General features: G+C 66.1%; 1 protein-coding gene and 1 long non-coding RNA gene across 5 annotated transcripts; both read right to left on the bottom strand.

Moving 5' to 3' along the window:
* Positions 1–899: 899 nt before the first annotated feature.
* On the bottom strand, positions 900–7,408 carry LOC142598437 (SLAM family member 8-like). 4 transcript variants are annotated; one of them, XR_012832650.1, is made up of 7 exons: positions 6,954–7,230; positions 3,526–3,867; positions 2,898–3,191; positions 2,610–2,729; positions 2,409–2,489; positions 1,915–2,039; positions 900–1,772 (listed from the first exon to the last, which is right to left on the bottom strand). XR_012832650.1 is itself a non-coding variant. In XM_075737029.1 (7 exons), the coding sequence occupies exons 1-6, from the start codon at positions 7,024–7,026 to the stop codon at positions 1,923–1,925; spliced, it is 1,038 nt and encodes a 345-aa protein (XP_075593144.1). In that variant the 5' UTR covers positions 7,027–7,408; the 3' UTR covers positions 900–1,772; positions 1,915–1,922. The 4 variants fall into 4 exon arrangements, 3 of the variants coding, with proteins under 3 accessions (XP_075593144.1, XP_075593143.1, XP_075593145.1); XM_075737029.1 differs by having other exon boundaries at positions 2,398–2,489; positions 6,954–7,408; XM_075737028.1 differs by having other exon boundaries at positions 1,932–2,039; positions 2,398–2,489; positions 6,954–7,229.
* A 377-nt stretch (positions 7,409–7,785) lies between these two features.
* LOC142598438 (uncharacterized) lies at positions 7,786–9,875 on the bottom strand. The gene is made up of 2 exons (XR_012832651.1): positions 9,747–9,875; positions 7,786–9,132 (listed from the first exon to the last, which is right to left on the bottom strand). It is a non-coding gene; the product is annotated as an uncharacterized LOC142598438 (long non-coding RNA).
* Positions 9,876–15,332: the final 5,457 nt, after the last annotated feature.

Genomic DNA, 15,332 nt, shown 5'->3' with positions numbered 1-15,332 from the left:
CGCCGAGACAAGCTGGGGTGGCTGCTCCCCCCGAGGAGGGGTCGCCTGGCTTTAAATCGAGGGGAGAGGGTCTCGGTCGGCTTGGAAATGTCCCGGTTGGGCTCCAGCACCCGGGGTGTCCCATCCCCAGCACCCCAGTCCCATCCCCAGCACCCAGGGTCTCCCATCCCCAGCACCCCAGTCCCATCCCCAGCACCCGGGGTGTCCCATCCCCAGCACCCCAGTCCCATCCCCAGCACCCGGGGTGTCCCATCCCCAGCACCCCAGTCCCATCCCCAGCACCCGGGGTGTCCCATCCCCAGCACCCCAGTCCCATCCCCAGCACCCAGGGTGGCCCATCCCCAGCACCCAGGGTCTCCCATCCCCAGCACCCCAGTCCCGTCCCCTCCCCGAGGCTGCGTTTCCCAGCGGAGGCTCGGCCGGTTTCTCCCCACGAGAAGCTTTTGCCGAAGCAGAACGGCCCCGGCGGCAGCCGGAGACATCCCAAAGGGGAGCAGGTCTCGGGGGACAGCCCTGCCCTGTCCCCACGGCGGTTGTCACCCCTCGGGGCTCCCGTTGCGCCCGGGCTGTGATGGAGAGTCGGGCTATGAGACCCCCCCCTCACCCCGGGTTTTGGGGGGGTGCGTGGGGCCGGGCAGCACTGGGACCACGAGCGGAGGTCACGCCGCCGCCGCCGCCACCTTTCCGATAAGGGAAGCGAGAGGCGGCTGCGTCACCCCCGCACCGTGCGGGGGTGGGGGGGGGGTCCACCCCCCAAATCCGGGCGATTTGCACGGCCCTGGGATGCTTTTAGCTCAACAGGACCACGAGGGGATGCGCGGAGAGCCGCAGGCGCGCGCGCACGCACGCGGACACGCTTGCACACGCGCGTGCCCGCGCACGTCGACTCCGCCGTCGGCTCTCCCCTGTGTTCTCACCAACATTTATTTGTTCTTTTTACAACGGCGGGAGGTCCGGCCGAGCGAGGGACCCCGTGACAGTAGGTGCTGGACACGCAGGCAGTGACACCCCCTCTGTCGCGACGGCGCGGGGGCCACGCGAGCGACAGCTGTGGTGGGAAGGGAGGGGGGGGGCGGGGGAAGCGGGGATGCTTCTCGGTGGATCCGCGTGGGCGACGGTCCCTTCCGCATCCCTCCGTGGCCCCGGAGGTGCCACCCGGGTCGGTACCAGGGGACCTGCGTGGGACGGGGCTGGGGGGGACACGCCGGGGGGGGTGTGTGTGTGTGTCCGTGTCCCCCCGCCCCGTGTCTCTGTGGCAGCGGTGAAGCGGGTGGGCAGGTCCATCCCTCGTGGGCACCCACACACGGAGGGTCCCTGCGAGGTCCTGGGGGGGGTGCTGGGGGGGGACCAAAGAGGGGGGACACGGCGCGGGGCGGGGGGCATCTCATCCTGAACCCACAGTGCCGGCACCGGGATGTGCCCCTGCCCTCCCCAACGCCCCCAGCCCCAGCCAAACCCGGCAGCGGTGGCACATGGGAGGTGAATCCCGGGGTTCCCCCCACCCCAGCAGCATCCTGGGGTCCCCCAACTTCGCCACTGCTCGTCTCTGCCTCGGTCCGGGATCCCGTTCCCCAAAACGCTGTCGGAGGGCGTCAGATGAGGAGGTTGGAGACAAACCGGAGGTGGGGGGGAAAAAGCGTCCGTCCGGCTATCGCCCCGAGATGGTGCCTCCCATCCCCGGAGCCGAAACGGGGGCTGGAGGGTTCAGATTTGGCACACGACGCACGTTACAGCCCTTCCGGGAAATCCCGATGCTCCGGCTCTGCGGGTGCCTGCGGGAGACAGGAGCCCTTCAGCCTCCGCAGCGTGCGGCGACGGAGGTTGGGGAGCGGGGGGGGGGGTGTGTGTCCCCCGCATGCGGACCACCCCCTCCGGCACCGGTTCCCTTTTGGGGACAGCCCCCCGCCCCCGCACCTGAGGGCCTATGTCACCTCCTCGGCCGTGTCCTCGGGCGCCCGGCGGATCTGCTCGTAGACGGTGGTGACCGGCGCTTTCTGCGGCGGGCTCTGCTCCGGGTTATTTTCAGGGTGACTCGGGCCCTGCGGCAGAAATTGGGGGGGCTGCGGAGAGACCCACCGGCCCCTCTCCCCTCCCCGGGGAGCCCCTGCGCGATGCTCTGCCCCGGCACGGAGCCCAGCCTGCACCCATGGGTGTCCCGTGGGGTTGGGACCCCTCTGGGGCTGGGACCCCCGGCATTGCTGGGCCCCCCAGTATGGCCGTGAACCCCAGCGTGACTGGGACCCCCAGTTTGGCCAGGACCCCCTGGCATGGCCGAGACCCCCGGTGTGGCCATGACCTTGGTGTGGCTGGGACACCCCCCCCCTCGGCATGGTGGGGTGTCCCCCCCCCCGGCAGATCCCTCCCCGGTCAGCAGCCCCCAGCCCCCGGGGGCCTCACCTGGTCATTACCTTCCGGGGGGCTCCGGCGCACGATCTCGGCGTACTGGGGGTCGGAGGGGCTCTCCTCGGCGGGCACCGTGGGGGTGGCAGCTGTGGGGGGAGCGGGGCGTCAAGGGGGACCGGGAACCACCCCCCTTCCCTGTTCCTTGAGCCCCCCCAAAGCCGTGTCAGCTCTCAGGGGGATGGGGGGGGGGGGGGGGCTTCACTTGCCTGGATCTGCCGCCTTCTCGCTATTCATCCGCCAGCACCAGAAGGCTCCCCCCAAGCTCACCGCCAGCAGGATGAGGGTCAGGACGATGTACCCCGACTTTGAGAAGGACGTCTGTCCCCCTGGGGCGGGGGGGGGGGGGGGGGAGGACAGAGAGAGGCACTGAGCCGTGCCAACCCCCCCCGCCAAGGGCTGAGCCCACCCCTTGCCAGGTTGGGACCAGGGGTCGGACCCCCACCCCCCCACCCCACCCCACCCCACTCCGAGCGTCCCCGGGGCGAGGGTCTCACCTCCGCTTTGGCAGATGGCTTGCAGGTCGAAGAGGACGACCTTCTGGTCGGCGGGGTTGCTGACGGTGCAGGCGTAGGTGACGTTGGCGGCGGTGGGTGGCAGAGCAACCCGTAGGGTGGTCCCGTCCTGGGAGAGGTGGTGGCGGTCGGAGGTCAGGTCCCGGATGATGTTGTCCCTCTTCCAGGTGACGTTGACGGCGCCTTTGCCGGCACCCTGGCACTGCAGCGTCAGGTTGCACCACTCCACGGTGCTGGCCAGGAGCTGGCTGCGGGTCCGGGGACTCGGCACCGACTCTGTGTCCGGTGACGGGCCGGCGGGGGGGGGGAGACACACACGGATGGATCAGTGCGGGGCGGCGGGGATTTCTCCACCCGGTTCGTCCCCACCGTCACGCTTGTCCCCACGGGGCACGGCACGGCCACCTCGGGGACCCCTGGGGTGCCAGGATTTGGCCTTTTGCAGAGCTCGAGGGGCTGCAGGCACTGGGGCACAAAGGTTGGGGTCTAACCCTGGTAAACCCCACCATTGCTCCGTGCCTCGGTTTCCCCACCTGTAAAGGGGTTAGCGCTCGCACTTGGGGCTTTCGATTTTTGCCCCTCTGCCAAACCCCGGCACGTGGCCGCTCACCGTAGACGGCGAGGTGGAAGGACTGATCCTCCACCAGTGCCGGGTGCAGTTTAATCCGAGCCCCGTAGACCCCGCTGTCACCCTGCTCCAGGACCCCGATCCTCAGCGCCGTCTCGTTGACCATCTCCAGCCGGTCCTTGAACCGGTCCTTGGGATCTGGTCGCTCGAAGCCGCCGGGGCCGAATTCTGCTACTTGGATGGTGGTGCCGGTGCCGGATGAAAAGCTCCACTCGATCTCCTTCACCGTCTTGTTGGGGGGCAGAACCGGGGAGAGCAGCACCGACCCCCCCAGGACACCGTTCACCTGCCGGGGCTGCGCCCGGGCTTGGCCGAAGAGGAGCTCTGTGGACAAGGCAGAAAGTCACCAAGCGCCTGGGGACGAGACGGGGACAGCGGGGACAAGATGGGGACGGAAGGACCCTTGGGGACGGGTCCCTTTTTTGGGGGAGGGGGGAAGAAGCAGCATCTCCCTGCCCTGACGCAGTCGCCTGGTCTTCTCTCCACCGGCCGGTCCCTCTCCGGGCTGGGGACGGGGATGTCCCCCCCCCTAAAAGACCCCGTATCCCGACGGAGCCGCCTCCTGCTCCGGCAGGGAGGGAAGGACGCTGGGCTTGGAGACTAGTTGCCCAAAATAAAAAAAAAAAATAAAAAAATAAAGCATCTACTGGTTCAGATGCGGGTGCCCCATCTGAACGCTGCCGTCGCCGGGGCTGCGGCCGGGCTCTCACCAGAACAACGCTCCAACAGAGTCTGGGAGGAGTTCCCAGCCAGCATCTGCAAAACCTCATTGTCCGCCTTAAAACGCGCCTCGGCCAAGATGCCTACGAAAGATCGACAAGGGTTAAGGCGATGGGGGAGAGCGGGGATGGCTGCGGGGGTCCCTGTACGGTGGGGATGTTGCTGCCGCCGGGACGCGGGAGGGATGCGGCCGCCTCCGAGGTGCCGGACCAAGGTGATTCCCACGGGGACGGAGTTTGGTGCCCCCAGCCTGAGGGGCAGGTTTCAGCCCCTCCATCTGAGCCTCCACCGCGATTTTATTTTATTTTTTTATTTTTTTTTTTTTGGCAGCATCGTCAGCTCTCTGCAAAATCACGCCCGGAGCCGCTCAGCACCACCTCCCTCGTTCCTGGCAGCTCCCGCCTACCTACAAGCTGTCTCCTCTGCCATCCCCGGCCCCCGCGGCCCCCCACGTCCCTCTGCCACCGGGATAACAACCTCCCCTTCTCCCTGGCCTTGTCCCACGCGGGGAACCGGGACGCCCGGCCGTCGGGACGCCGAGGTCGGGGTGAGCGGCTTTGCTCTCGTCCCGGCTGAGATGGGTCCCGCACCATCTCGGTGCACCCCCCCCCCGTCGTCTCCCCTCCGCTCCCCCCGCCCCCGGGAGGCAGAGGCAGATGTGCCTGTATATTAAAACAGATTAAACACAGACATCCGAGCGTTTAGTGCGTATAAACCCCTCCAGCAGCCCCGCATTACAAGCTGCCTCTTTGCTTTGCTTTATAAGAAGCGCTCCACGTCGCTGGAGCTTTTGTTGCTCTGATCCTGCTTATCCCAAGCTTGATTCCCATTCTTCCAGCTGAATCTTAAACCCCATCGAATTTCCGACGCTTTCCCGGGGTGACTGAGAAGTTTTTGGGGTCCCGTGAAGCTGCCCCGGCTGTGGGTACCGTTGCTGGATGGCTCTTGCTGAGCCTGGAGGGAGGGTGCTGAGCCCGGAGGGAGGATGCTGAGCCTGGAGGGAGGGTGCTGAGCCTGGAGGGAGGATGCTGAGCCTGGAGGGAGGGTGCTGAGCCCGGAGGGAGGATGCTGAGCCCGGAGGGAGGGTGCTGAGCCCGGAGGGAGGATGCTGAGCCCGGAGGGAGGGTGCTGAGCCTGGAGGGAGGATGCTGAGCCTGTGTGTGGGAGTGAGGGGACATGGGGGGGATCCGTGGGGCGGTGAGGGGGAAGCTGGGGGTCCTGAGGCTCCAGGATTGGGGTTCGGGGGGGGACGGGAGGGGACAGCCACCACCCTGAGAAGGAGAAAGGAGCTGGGGGGACCCTGCAGAAGCTCAGCGGGTTTCTTACGGAGGAGCTCAGGTGGATGCTCTTCCCCCACCCCTCGCTGGAGCCGTGCACGTGTGCCCCGTCTGCCCGCTCGCCGGGGGTCGAACCGGGGGGCTGCTCACCCCCGGGCACCGCACAGGCAGCAGAACAGGCAGCAGAACAGGCAGCGGTGCGGGCAGCGGCATGGGCGTCCTCCTCCTGGCGTTTTCCACCCTCCCGGGGCACATCCGCCGGCCGTGGATCTCCTTGGGGGTGGGGGGGTGGGGGGTCCCTACCGGACACCCCTGCGCTATTGTGCGAGCGGCTGGAGGAAATGACGGTTGGGAAAAGCCGGCCGGTGCCAGGCCTCCGCCGAGCGCAGCTGCCACCTCGCCTCCCCGGCGTCCTCCCAGCTCATCCTGTTTACCCTGGGATTCGGGGAACCCGAGGCTCCGCAGCCCCGAGCCCGTGGCAGGAGCCGGCGGGCGAAGGAGGGGGGATAAAACACGTTGCTGCATCGCGGATGCGTTCGGCACCCGGATTAGTCCAACTCGGGTCTCCATCAGACCCTAAAAAATAGAGCTACGGGGCTGGTTTCACCCACCACGAATCCAGGTTTTGCTCTTTCTCATCGCCCCCCACCCACTACACTCTGATATCAAATAATTCGGATCAAATAAAACAGCTGGAAAACTCCGAAGCATCGTTAACAACCTCTTTTCCACCTAGCTGGGTCAGATATTTGACATCGGCGTGGCGGGGCTGGCACCTCGTACCGTCGCCCTCCTGCTTGCCCGGCTGGTGACAACCCGTCTTGCTCGTGAAGCTAATTAATCGTTAGGAAGATAACTCCCCCCCCCCCCCCTCGTTAATCTCCCCGTACTATGAGATGCTTTCTGTAGGAATTGGAGGTTTTAGGGGAATTATTAAATGTCTGGATTAGCACGCTGGGAATTAAGGGGATTCCTCGCTCCCGCTTTACGTAAGGAGTCGCTTCGCAGCCGGATCTGGCACGGCCCCCGTAGCGGGGGGGGGGTTAAAGGGCTCCGTGGGGCGACAGCGGCACCCGGCAGAAACCGCGTTAGGGGCGAGGGGACCCTCGTCGGGGGACGGAGCCAAGGCGGGGGGGGGGGGGGGGTGTCCGCAGCCGCTCGGCCGCCGCCTCGTTACGAAACCTCTCGTTAAGGCTGGACCACCGAGCCAGCGTTCCAGAAAACATCTCCCGGCCGGGCGGGAGGGATGGAGAGGCAGCGTCGGGGGTGGGCTGCAATTACCCGGCGGCGGCAGGCAGGGTGAAGGCAGGATGGGGTCGGCATCCCTGCCCGCAGCCAAACCCCGCCGCCGACCCCCCCCCCTGCCACGACGCTCCCACGCGGCCAGGGCTCGGCGGCCGCCCGCGCACTCACCTGGCCCGAGGCCGAGCAGTGCCAGGAGCAGCGAGGGCAGCCGGACTTTGCTCCTGGCCAATTCTCCCTCCATTTCTCCTCCTCGGTTCTTCGTGCGGCTCAGCGGGCAGAGTCAGCGGCAGGAGAGACGGGGAGGAGCAAAACCGCCTCTCGCTGCAACCCGTAGGAAGCCGTGCATCATGGGGGACAGCCGGCTTATTAATTAGCTCGCCATAAATGATTAGGACCAACGTCGCACAGGATGCTAAGGGAGCGCGGCGGGGGCTGCTGGTGACCCCCGACCCTGCGGCGTCCCTCGTCAGTCCGCTGCGGTACCCGGATTACCGTCGGCAATGCCCGGCACAACGCTGCCGGGTCTCCCGCCGGCGCTGGGAATGACCGAGGGCTCGTTGAAACGGGGGGTTCTCGTTATCAAGAGCACTTCCCCGGGGAAAGTCAGGCAGCAGGAATATCCTGGAGCTGGGTGGTGGGAGCATCCCCAGCTCTGCTCCTGGGGGGGGGGGGGGGGATGGATACGGGGGTGCCCGGGCACCTTTGGGTGCCAAAAACAGCGTGGTGGGGGACGTCCCCGAGGGGCCGTGAGGTCTTGGCTGAATCACAAGGGACGCACCCGGGGAGCAGATGCCCTGGCAGGGGCTGGCGGTGATGCCGAGGCAGTCGTGGACCTGCCAAACCGTCCCCATGGGTCCCCCCCGGTCCCTCACGCACCTCTCCACCCTCGGAGGGGGGGGGGCTGCAGAAAAGCCGTCCCGAGCCCTCCCGAGCCCGCTCAGCCGCGATTTAGGAGCCCCGAGCTGCTGCGGGGGCTGTGGCTGGAAGGAAGCGCTTTCCATTAGCAGCACAGAAAGCTTATTTTTTTTATTTAAAACCTCCAGCAACGAGAAGTGGAAAACAGGGAGGGGGGAAGCAGCCTCCGCGGCAGGACAGAATTGGGGGGGGGGGGGATGGCGTCCGTTGCTCCCCACCTCCGAGCAAAAGCATTAACCTGCACCCCAGGGATTATTAACTCCAACCCTTCTCCCGGGGCACCTTCAAACGAGGATCCTCAAAGGGCTGGGGAAACTGAGAGCCGGTGCGGGGAGGGACACGGGCTGTTTATGATCAGTGAATATCCCAAAATTATCCATGGGGACCCCCCCCACCCCACCCCAATAGGGGAGCGGGCAGCTGGGCAGGGGCTGGAGACGCTGCCCGCCCTGCCAGTTCCTCCTCTCGAGGGCAGAGGGGAAATGAAAAGTCGCCGAGTTGAAATAACCGGCTAACGGGGAAAACCGGCCGGTCCTCCGGGAGCCGAGGAAGAGGAGAACAAGCAGGCGGATGGGACGAAGGCCGTCCATCCGGAGACGCCCGCAGGGGGATGACACCGACTCTCGTGTGAGGCAGGGGCTTCCAATCCTGCCGAATCCTCCTGCCTGCGTGCCGGCGCTGAGGGGTTTCATGGCTGGGATGTCCGTCGGTGAGGCGAAGCATCGCTGTGCCGGATATCCTCCGTGGTGGGACGGGGCAGCATCTCGTTGCGGCTCGTCCGGCTGAAGGCGTCGGGTGCTGGGTCGGGACTTTGGGAAACACTGAGCAGAGCCGCCGGCTCCATCAGTTCCCCACCACGGTGCTGGGAAATGCCACCGGCTCGGTCCTCTGCGGGGATGTGGGGACGCAGGATGAGTCCCAAGGTCGTCGTGGCACGTGCCGCTGCCAGAGCTGCTGCCTGCGGCCGGGACCGGCTGTGGGAAGAGGCTGCGGGTTTAGCTGGGCACAAAGCGGGGAGCGTCGGCGAAGGCGGGCGCAGAGGTCTGAGCCGTCACCGCGTCCCTCTTCACCAGGGACGACGGCGCCGTGGAGGGACTCCGGCAAACTCCGGTGCGGCGGCGTAGGTCCGGCAGGTCCAGGGACCCCCCCCCCATCCCTTCTGATCCCCCCGTGCCACCCTCCCCTCCGCTCAGCACGCGCTGGCCAGGTCCGTGGATCGGCTCCGCTCCTCCGTGGCACACCAAGCCCTGCGTCGGGGGGTGTGGGGGAGTCCGGGCTGCGCCCCAACGTGGAATACCCCGCTGCAGAGGGGATGCACCCTGACACCCCCCCCCCCGGTTCCCTGTGGGGTTTCATCCAGGCGATGGTGCCTCCGGTCCCGCGGGGCTCTTCGAAAGCAGCCAGCTCTGGATTTTGGGGTGCGGCAGCGGCTCTGCGACGGGATGGGATTATAGGCACCGGCAAAAGCAGATCCCCCCCCGCTGTCTTCCCATCCCCGGGGGGCTGAGGGGCAACCGAAAGCTCGGGCAGAGGCCGGGAGCAGCCGGGACGTTGCCCGACGAGCACCACGACCGCGGGGACCAGCCGCACGCCCCGCGCCGCAGCCAGGGCCCATCAGCTCAAGCGCGGCACGGCCGCAGCATGCCAGGGCCGGGAGGTCGGGGAACGACGCAGGGAGGTCTCGGAGCCGGAACTGCCTACGTGCTCACCGGCCTCGGCTCGGCCGTTCGGCAAGCGAGGAGCAGCGAGCGCCTGCGTGCCGTGCCGGGAGCGGGGGGAGAGCGGGGTCCCGGCGTGCAGCCGGCAGCCGGGTACGTGGCTGATGCCGAGCGGTGCTGAGCACCAGGAGCGAGGCAAACCACATCGTTTGCTGAGAACTCAACTCGCCGTGACGGTAAATCGTCACTTTGCGAACACGGAGGGAGGGGAACCCGTGCCCAGGGCCGGAAACGTCCCCGCTGCGCTGAGAGGGGCCGCGGCGCTGGTGGTTAGTGCCAAACCGAAAGAATTTCTGTAATCTCCACCCCCTCCTTCGCAGCCACGCACCGTAGGCGGCGAGGTGGAAGGACTGATCCTCCACCAGCGCCGGGTGCAGTTTAATCCGAGCCCCGTAGACCCCGCTGTCACCCCGCTCCAGCACCCCGATCCTCAGCGCCGTCTCGTTGACCATCTCCAGCCGGTCCTTGAACCGGTCCTTGGGATCTGGTCGCTCGAAGCCGCCGGGGCCGAATTCTGCTACTTGGATGGTGGTGCCGGTGCCGGATGAAAAGCTCCACTCGATCTCCTTCACCGTCTTGTTGGGGGGCAGAACCGGGGAGAGCAGCACCGACCCCCCCAGGACGCCGTTCACCTGCCGGGGCTGCGCCCGGGCTTGGGGTGATTGTGGGAAAAATCAGGGTGCAGAAGGTCGGGGAGCTCCCAGGAGCCCGTTACCCCACCCCTCACCCCACGGCTGTAGGCACAGGGCGACGGGGAACCCCAAAACCACCTGCAGTGGCGGGGGGGGGGGGGGGCGCTGAGTGCTGGGGCAGGAGCCGGCCGCAGCCCGGCGGGCGGTGGGACGCTGCGGCTGACCCCGGCCCCTCCGTTCTCCCTTCACCCACCCGCAAAGGCGACGGCCGCAGCCAGCAAGGTGACCCCGAAAAGCCAGACGCCCACCCTCGCCCCTCGCTGCCTTCTCCCGCAGCGGCAAAGGGAGGCGCAAAGCCGGGGTGGGGGGGTGTGTGTGTGTGTGATCCCGCATTCACCCCCCCCCCGCGTCTCGAAATAGCAACACCCCCCCAAACCCCGCCGCGATTTCACGCCTCGCCCATCGCCGCCGGCCCTTCCGTCACCTCCTGCCCCCCGTGTTAGCGGGGTCGGAGTGACAAGGAGGGGACGCTGCGTCGTCACCCGCCGTGCCCCCCCCCACTCACTGCCCCCCAGGCACGGCCCCTGCCAGACGGGGAAGGAGGGAGCGGCGACACGGGGCTGAGAAGTTTCGTCCCTGCACCGGAACCGGGAGACCTTCGCGGCTCTGGGGGTGCTGGTCGGTGTCACCCCCATCTTGGGGTGAAAGGGGGGTTCTGAGCGTCAGAGCCCACTTTTCCGTGTCCCCTGTTGTGACAGCGGGGACGAAGCCTGCCGGGTGCGCGGGCTCGGCTCAGCCCCGTGAGAAGCATCATCTCCTGGGGGGACGCCTCGGGGCCGGATCCGGCCCCCCCTTGCCCCCATCCTTTCAGGCAGCCACATTCAGGCCGCCCGGCATCGTCTCGCAGACGCTGGCCCCTGGGCAGCGGTGCAGGCAGCTGCCAGACTCCACAACCCCCCCCCCCACCTCCAGCTGCAGGAGCGGTGCCGGGCCAGGCTGCGCCACCAAAATGGGTGCGAGGGAGCCGTGGCCGAGGCTTTCCCCGAAACCCCGGGGTTCGGAGGTTTCCCCGCTGCTCCCAGTAACGGAGATCTCCCGGATGGAGAAGGATGCGCCTGTGTGGCCTTCCAGCAGAGGGAAGTGTGGCCTCAGGAAAGGCCCCGGTGACAGTGGCGGCCACTTGTCACCCCGTTATTTTACGGGGATCTCGCAGGTGCCACAGGGCTGCTCCGGCCCCCATCCCACGGGGTACCCCCGCCACGGCCGCCCCGCTACCACCCTGCCCCAGCGCGGGGTCGGGGTCTCACCCCCGGTGCCCCCAGCTCACCCCCTGAAGCACGACAAGAAGGAACCCAGGGCCAGCACGGCGTTTGAGGGGGGCACACCCCCCCCCCCCCAAAGCAGCCACCAGCTCCCGTTTCCCTCCAGCACACGCCAGAGACCGAAAAACAAACCGTTTAAAAGCAGGTAAGATAAACCGGGGGTGCCTGTGCCCCCCGCAGCCACGGCCCAACCTGCCAGGATCAGGGGCCGGGTCCCGATTTTGACCCTCTGCGAGGGGCGTAGGAGCCAAACTCCCCACAGGTTAAGACCCTTTAGCTTCTCAGAAAAAAAAAAATAAAATAAAATTAAAAAAAAAAAAGAGTTGTGACACAGTTGAAGCAGCCAGGGTTCCCGCAGGCAGTAAGCGTCCCCGCCTCGAAAGCGCGTTGGGAAATAGGCCGCCGCACCAGAAACGGCTGCTGGAGGGGGGGCCGAGAACGCAGAGAGAAGCGAAACGCGGTGGTTTATTATTTATCACCACGCGTTAGGGAGATTCACTCCAACGCAGCGTTCCCTCCCAGGGCCCGGCCGGCAGGAACACCGTTTAGCACTTTGCAAGTAGCATCTTTCCTCGGGGGGGGGGGGGGGGGGGGGGGCCCCCCAGCACTCGGCGAACCCCATCCCGTCCCTTCTGCCATCGCTCCCGGGCTCGGCCGTGCCAGGGCTGAGCGGCAGCGCCCCGGGAGGAGCCCCCCCAGCCCCGTGTCGGGGTTCGGCTGGGGACAGAGGCCTGCCGGGGGTGTGGGGTGTGGGTGCAGATGGGGGGTGGGGGGGGCACCCCCTGCTCACCTCAGCCAGCTCCGGCTGCTGCCCCCCAGCCAGGGAGCAGACCTGGGTTATGGGGGGAGCAGAATCCCCAAAGTCCCCAGAGCCCCCCAGCCCCTGGGACCCCAGAGCCCCAAGATCCAGGCCCCAGCGCCCCCCAGCCCTGCCTGGACTCTGGGCCCAGCACCCCCCCAGCCCTTGAGCCCCCCAGAGCCCCAAGCCCCAGAGCCCCAGGCCCAGCACCCCCCAGCCGTTGGGCCCCCCCAGGCCGAGGCCCCAGCACCCCCCAGCCCTGCCTGGACCCCCCAGAGCCCCAGGCCCAGCGCCCCCAGGCCCTGTCTGGACCCCCAGGCCAGCGCCCCCCGGCCCTTGAGCCCCCCCCCCCGCCAGACCCAGCACCCCCCAGCCCTTGGCCCCCCCCAGGCCCAGGCCCAGCACCCCCAGCCCTGCCTGGACCCCCAGGCCCAGCACCCCCCAGCCCTTGAGCCCCCCCCAGACCCAGGCCCAGCGCCCCCCAGCCCTTGAGCCCCCCCCAGAACCCCAAGCCCCAGAGCCCCCCCAGCCCCAGCACCCCCCAGCCCTGCCGGGGTCCCCCAGCACCCCTGGAGCCTCCGCCTCCCCCCCAGCACCGGTGCCCCCCGGCCCTACCAAGGGCCCCTGCACCCCCAGCTCCCCCCGGGGACCCCCCGGCGCCGCTCTCAGCCCCCCCCCCCCCCCAGCAGTGCCCCCCACTCCCCCTCCCCGGGACCCGGCGCCGAGTGATGACGCAAGAAGCGGGCAGCGGAAGGCAAGCCCTGCCCTACTGCCTCGTTTTCACCTAACAGCGGCACCGCCCAGGTCTCGCGGGTTTCCCGAGGTTATAAATAGACCCGCTGTGGGGTGCGGCGCTCAGTGCCCGCCCGGGCCGGGCGGTGGCGGGAGGCGGAGGGCTGGGCCGGGGCTGGGGGCCGAAGGTCCGGGGCTAAAGGTCCGGGGCTAAAGGGCTTGGGGCTGTTCGGGTGAGCCAGGGCGGTTGCCCTGAAGGGGAAAGGCCGAAGTCTGTGAGGACTGAAGGTTGTGAGGGCCAAGGTTTGGTGCTGAGGCCTGTGAGGGCCGAGGCCTGCTCCTGAGGCCTAGCGCTGAGGGGGATCTCACCCCTTCCCCAGCCCCCTGCACTCAAAGCAGCCGTCCTGCCCGGGGCAGACTCTGCGGGGCCATGGCTGGAGGGCTGGCCTCCGTGTCACGTTGTCCCATGGTCACTGCCGTTGTGGTTTGCTCCCAGTGCTGACCTGGCCCTGTGAAAGCCCCGGGCAGGTGGGGAAACTGAGGCCCTTAGGCAGCTCCTGCCTGTGCCCTCTGCACTGGGGGCGGCTGCTGATGCCAAACACCGAGCTGGGGTGCTGGTGTCAAATCCCACTTTTCCATCCTACCACGTGGAACCTCAACACCCCCCCCCCCCCCCCCCCCCCCCCGTCGTAGTTCTCTCCAAAAGCTCGTGATTTGTTAGGAACGAAATCAAATTATATTTTATCACCAGCTTGGGTAACAGAGGGCTGAAAGATTAAATTCCAGCATGACAGCCGGCGGTGAGGGAAGGGGTGGGAATCGTATCTCTGGTTACAGCGTGTTGTTATCGGGTGCTGGGCTCCGAGAGAGAAATTACGGTTTTCTTGAGGGAATCTTTATTTAATTTTTTTTTTTTTTTTTTTTTTAAACCTGCTGCAGCTGCCAGGGTGACTCGAAGTTAAATCGCGGCTGGTTGTACCCTCAGGTAAAGAAGCTCCAGGCTGTGGGGTTTGCTGGCACGGGGTGGGATCTGAGGGTGGGTGCGTGTTGGTCCCTGGGGGGGGGGGGGGGTGTCCATCCCCCCCCCCGCCAAAACGTGGGGACAAGGGCAGAGGTTTCCCCTGCACCCCCAAAACTTTGGTGGAGATGCTCCCCTCCCGCCTGCTGCCCTCCTCTCTGTCGCATCCAGGGGAGCCCGGGCGCGCGGGGATGGAGGGAAATAAAATCACGCGGCCCACCCCAAATTCCCACCCCCCACCCCGCTCTTCCGAAGGCTGCAGCCTCGGCGAGGCCGCGAGGGAAGCGGGAGGAAGAACAAGGCGAGAGATTTCTGTGCCGCTGCGAGGAGGCGGTGAGCCTGCCGCCGTCCTGGGGAATAAATTAGAATATATCTCGGGAATAAATTAGTCGGATGGCAAGGAGGGGAGATTTGTTTCCTGGGGAAAGGAGAATGCCTCTTTCAAGGAAGAGACACCTCCGGGGCTTGGATTTCGGAGCTGAGCCCATCTCTTTGAAGCTGCCTGGCTTGGTTCGCACAGCGGCGTTGGGAGTTAGAGGGGTTACGGCCTGAGAAGAAACTTAATGTCTCTCCCTTCCTCCGTGTCCATCCATCCGTCTATCCGTGCTTCCATCCGCCCGCTCCTCGCTCCAGCAAAAGCCATTAAGAATGATAAAGCACCTTTTTTGTTTTAAAGATGGGTCCCGGGAGCAGCAGGCAAATTGCTTGGTTCATGCATAATAAACCAGGCGTGGAAACACACCAAGTAATGGGCTACATTTGTAGGGAAACAAAATCGTTAAACGAGCCTGTTTGCAGGGTTTTCTGGAAAAAAAAAAAAATATATATATATAAAATAAAGGCAGGCAGCATGTGGAGGGGCTGGCAAACCTTCCCTGCCCTTCCTGGCATCGGCCCCAGCTAAAAGCTTTGGTGAAATAGGTCAGCGGAGCCCGGTGCGTGTCCTGCCTCCCCCTCGGCTGCGTGCTTGGGGTCCGAAGAGCTGGGGACCCCCCAGCCCGCTGCCCCGGGCCCTCGCTGGGGAACATCCCCTGGGGTTCAAGTGCTGCCCTGCGCTGGAGCTCGTCCCTCCCTGCAGCACCCCTGTCCCCAAACCCGCTGGCTGTGCCACCGCAGGGTCCCCCAAGACCTTGCGGGCCCCCCCACCCCGTTCCCCTGTCCCGTGGTGTGGAGGGGTGGGCAGGAGTGACCACAATGCTGGGTCACAATGCTCCCGCAGAACAAAGACGACCTGCAGCCCCTTTTTTTTAACATTTATATTTATATATATATATAAAAAAATTAAATATATATAATATATCGTGTTTAAGACTAAAAATATAGTACATAATATTTAAAAAAAAAAAAAGGAAAATGAAAAATAAAAAATGGGAGGTTGGGGTAGGGTGGGGGGGGTCACAGATACGTGTCT

Source organism: Balearica regulorum, chromosome 28, assembly GCF_011004875.1.
Source record: "Balearica regulorum gibbericeps isolate bBalReg1 chromosome 28, bBalReg1.pri, whole genome shotgun sequence".
In the NCBI taxonomy this organism is placed as follows: domain Eukaryota; kingdom Metazoa; phylum Chordata; class Aves; order Gruiformes; family Gruidae; genus Balearica; species Balearica regulorum.
Note: the sequence above shows the minus strand (reverse complement) of the source record. Positions and strands in the feature narration are given on the sequence as shown.

What these genes read in the sequence shown, in the direction of transcription:
- LOC142598437 (XM_075737028.1), bottom strand. Translation starts at nt 7,026, where the DNA reads ATGGAGGGAGAATTGGCCAGGAGCAAAGTCCGGCTGCCCTCGCTGCTC. An exon ending in ACTGCTCGGCCTCGGGCCAG is followed by an intron (nt 3,868 to 6,953) that starts GTGAGTGCGCGG and finishes CCTTGTCCACAG; the next exon opens with AGCTCCTCTTCGGCCAAGCC. An exon ending in AGCCATCTGCCAAAGCGGAG is followed by an intron (nt 2,730 to 2,897) that starts GTGAGACCCTCG and finishes CCCCCGCCCCAG; the next exon opens with GGGGACAGACGTCCTTCTCA.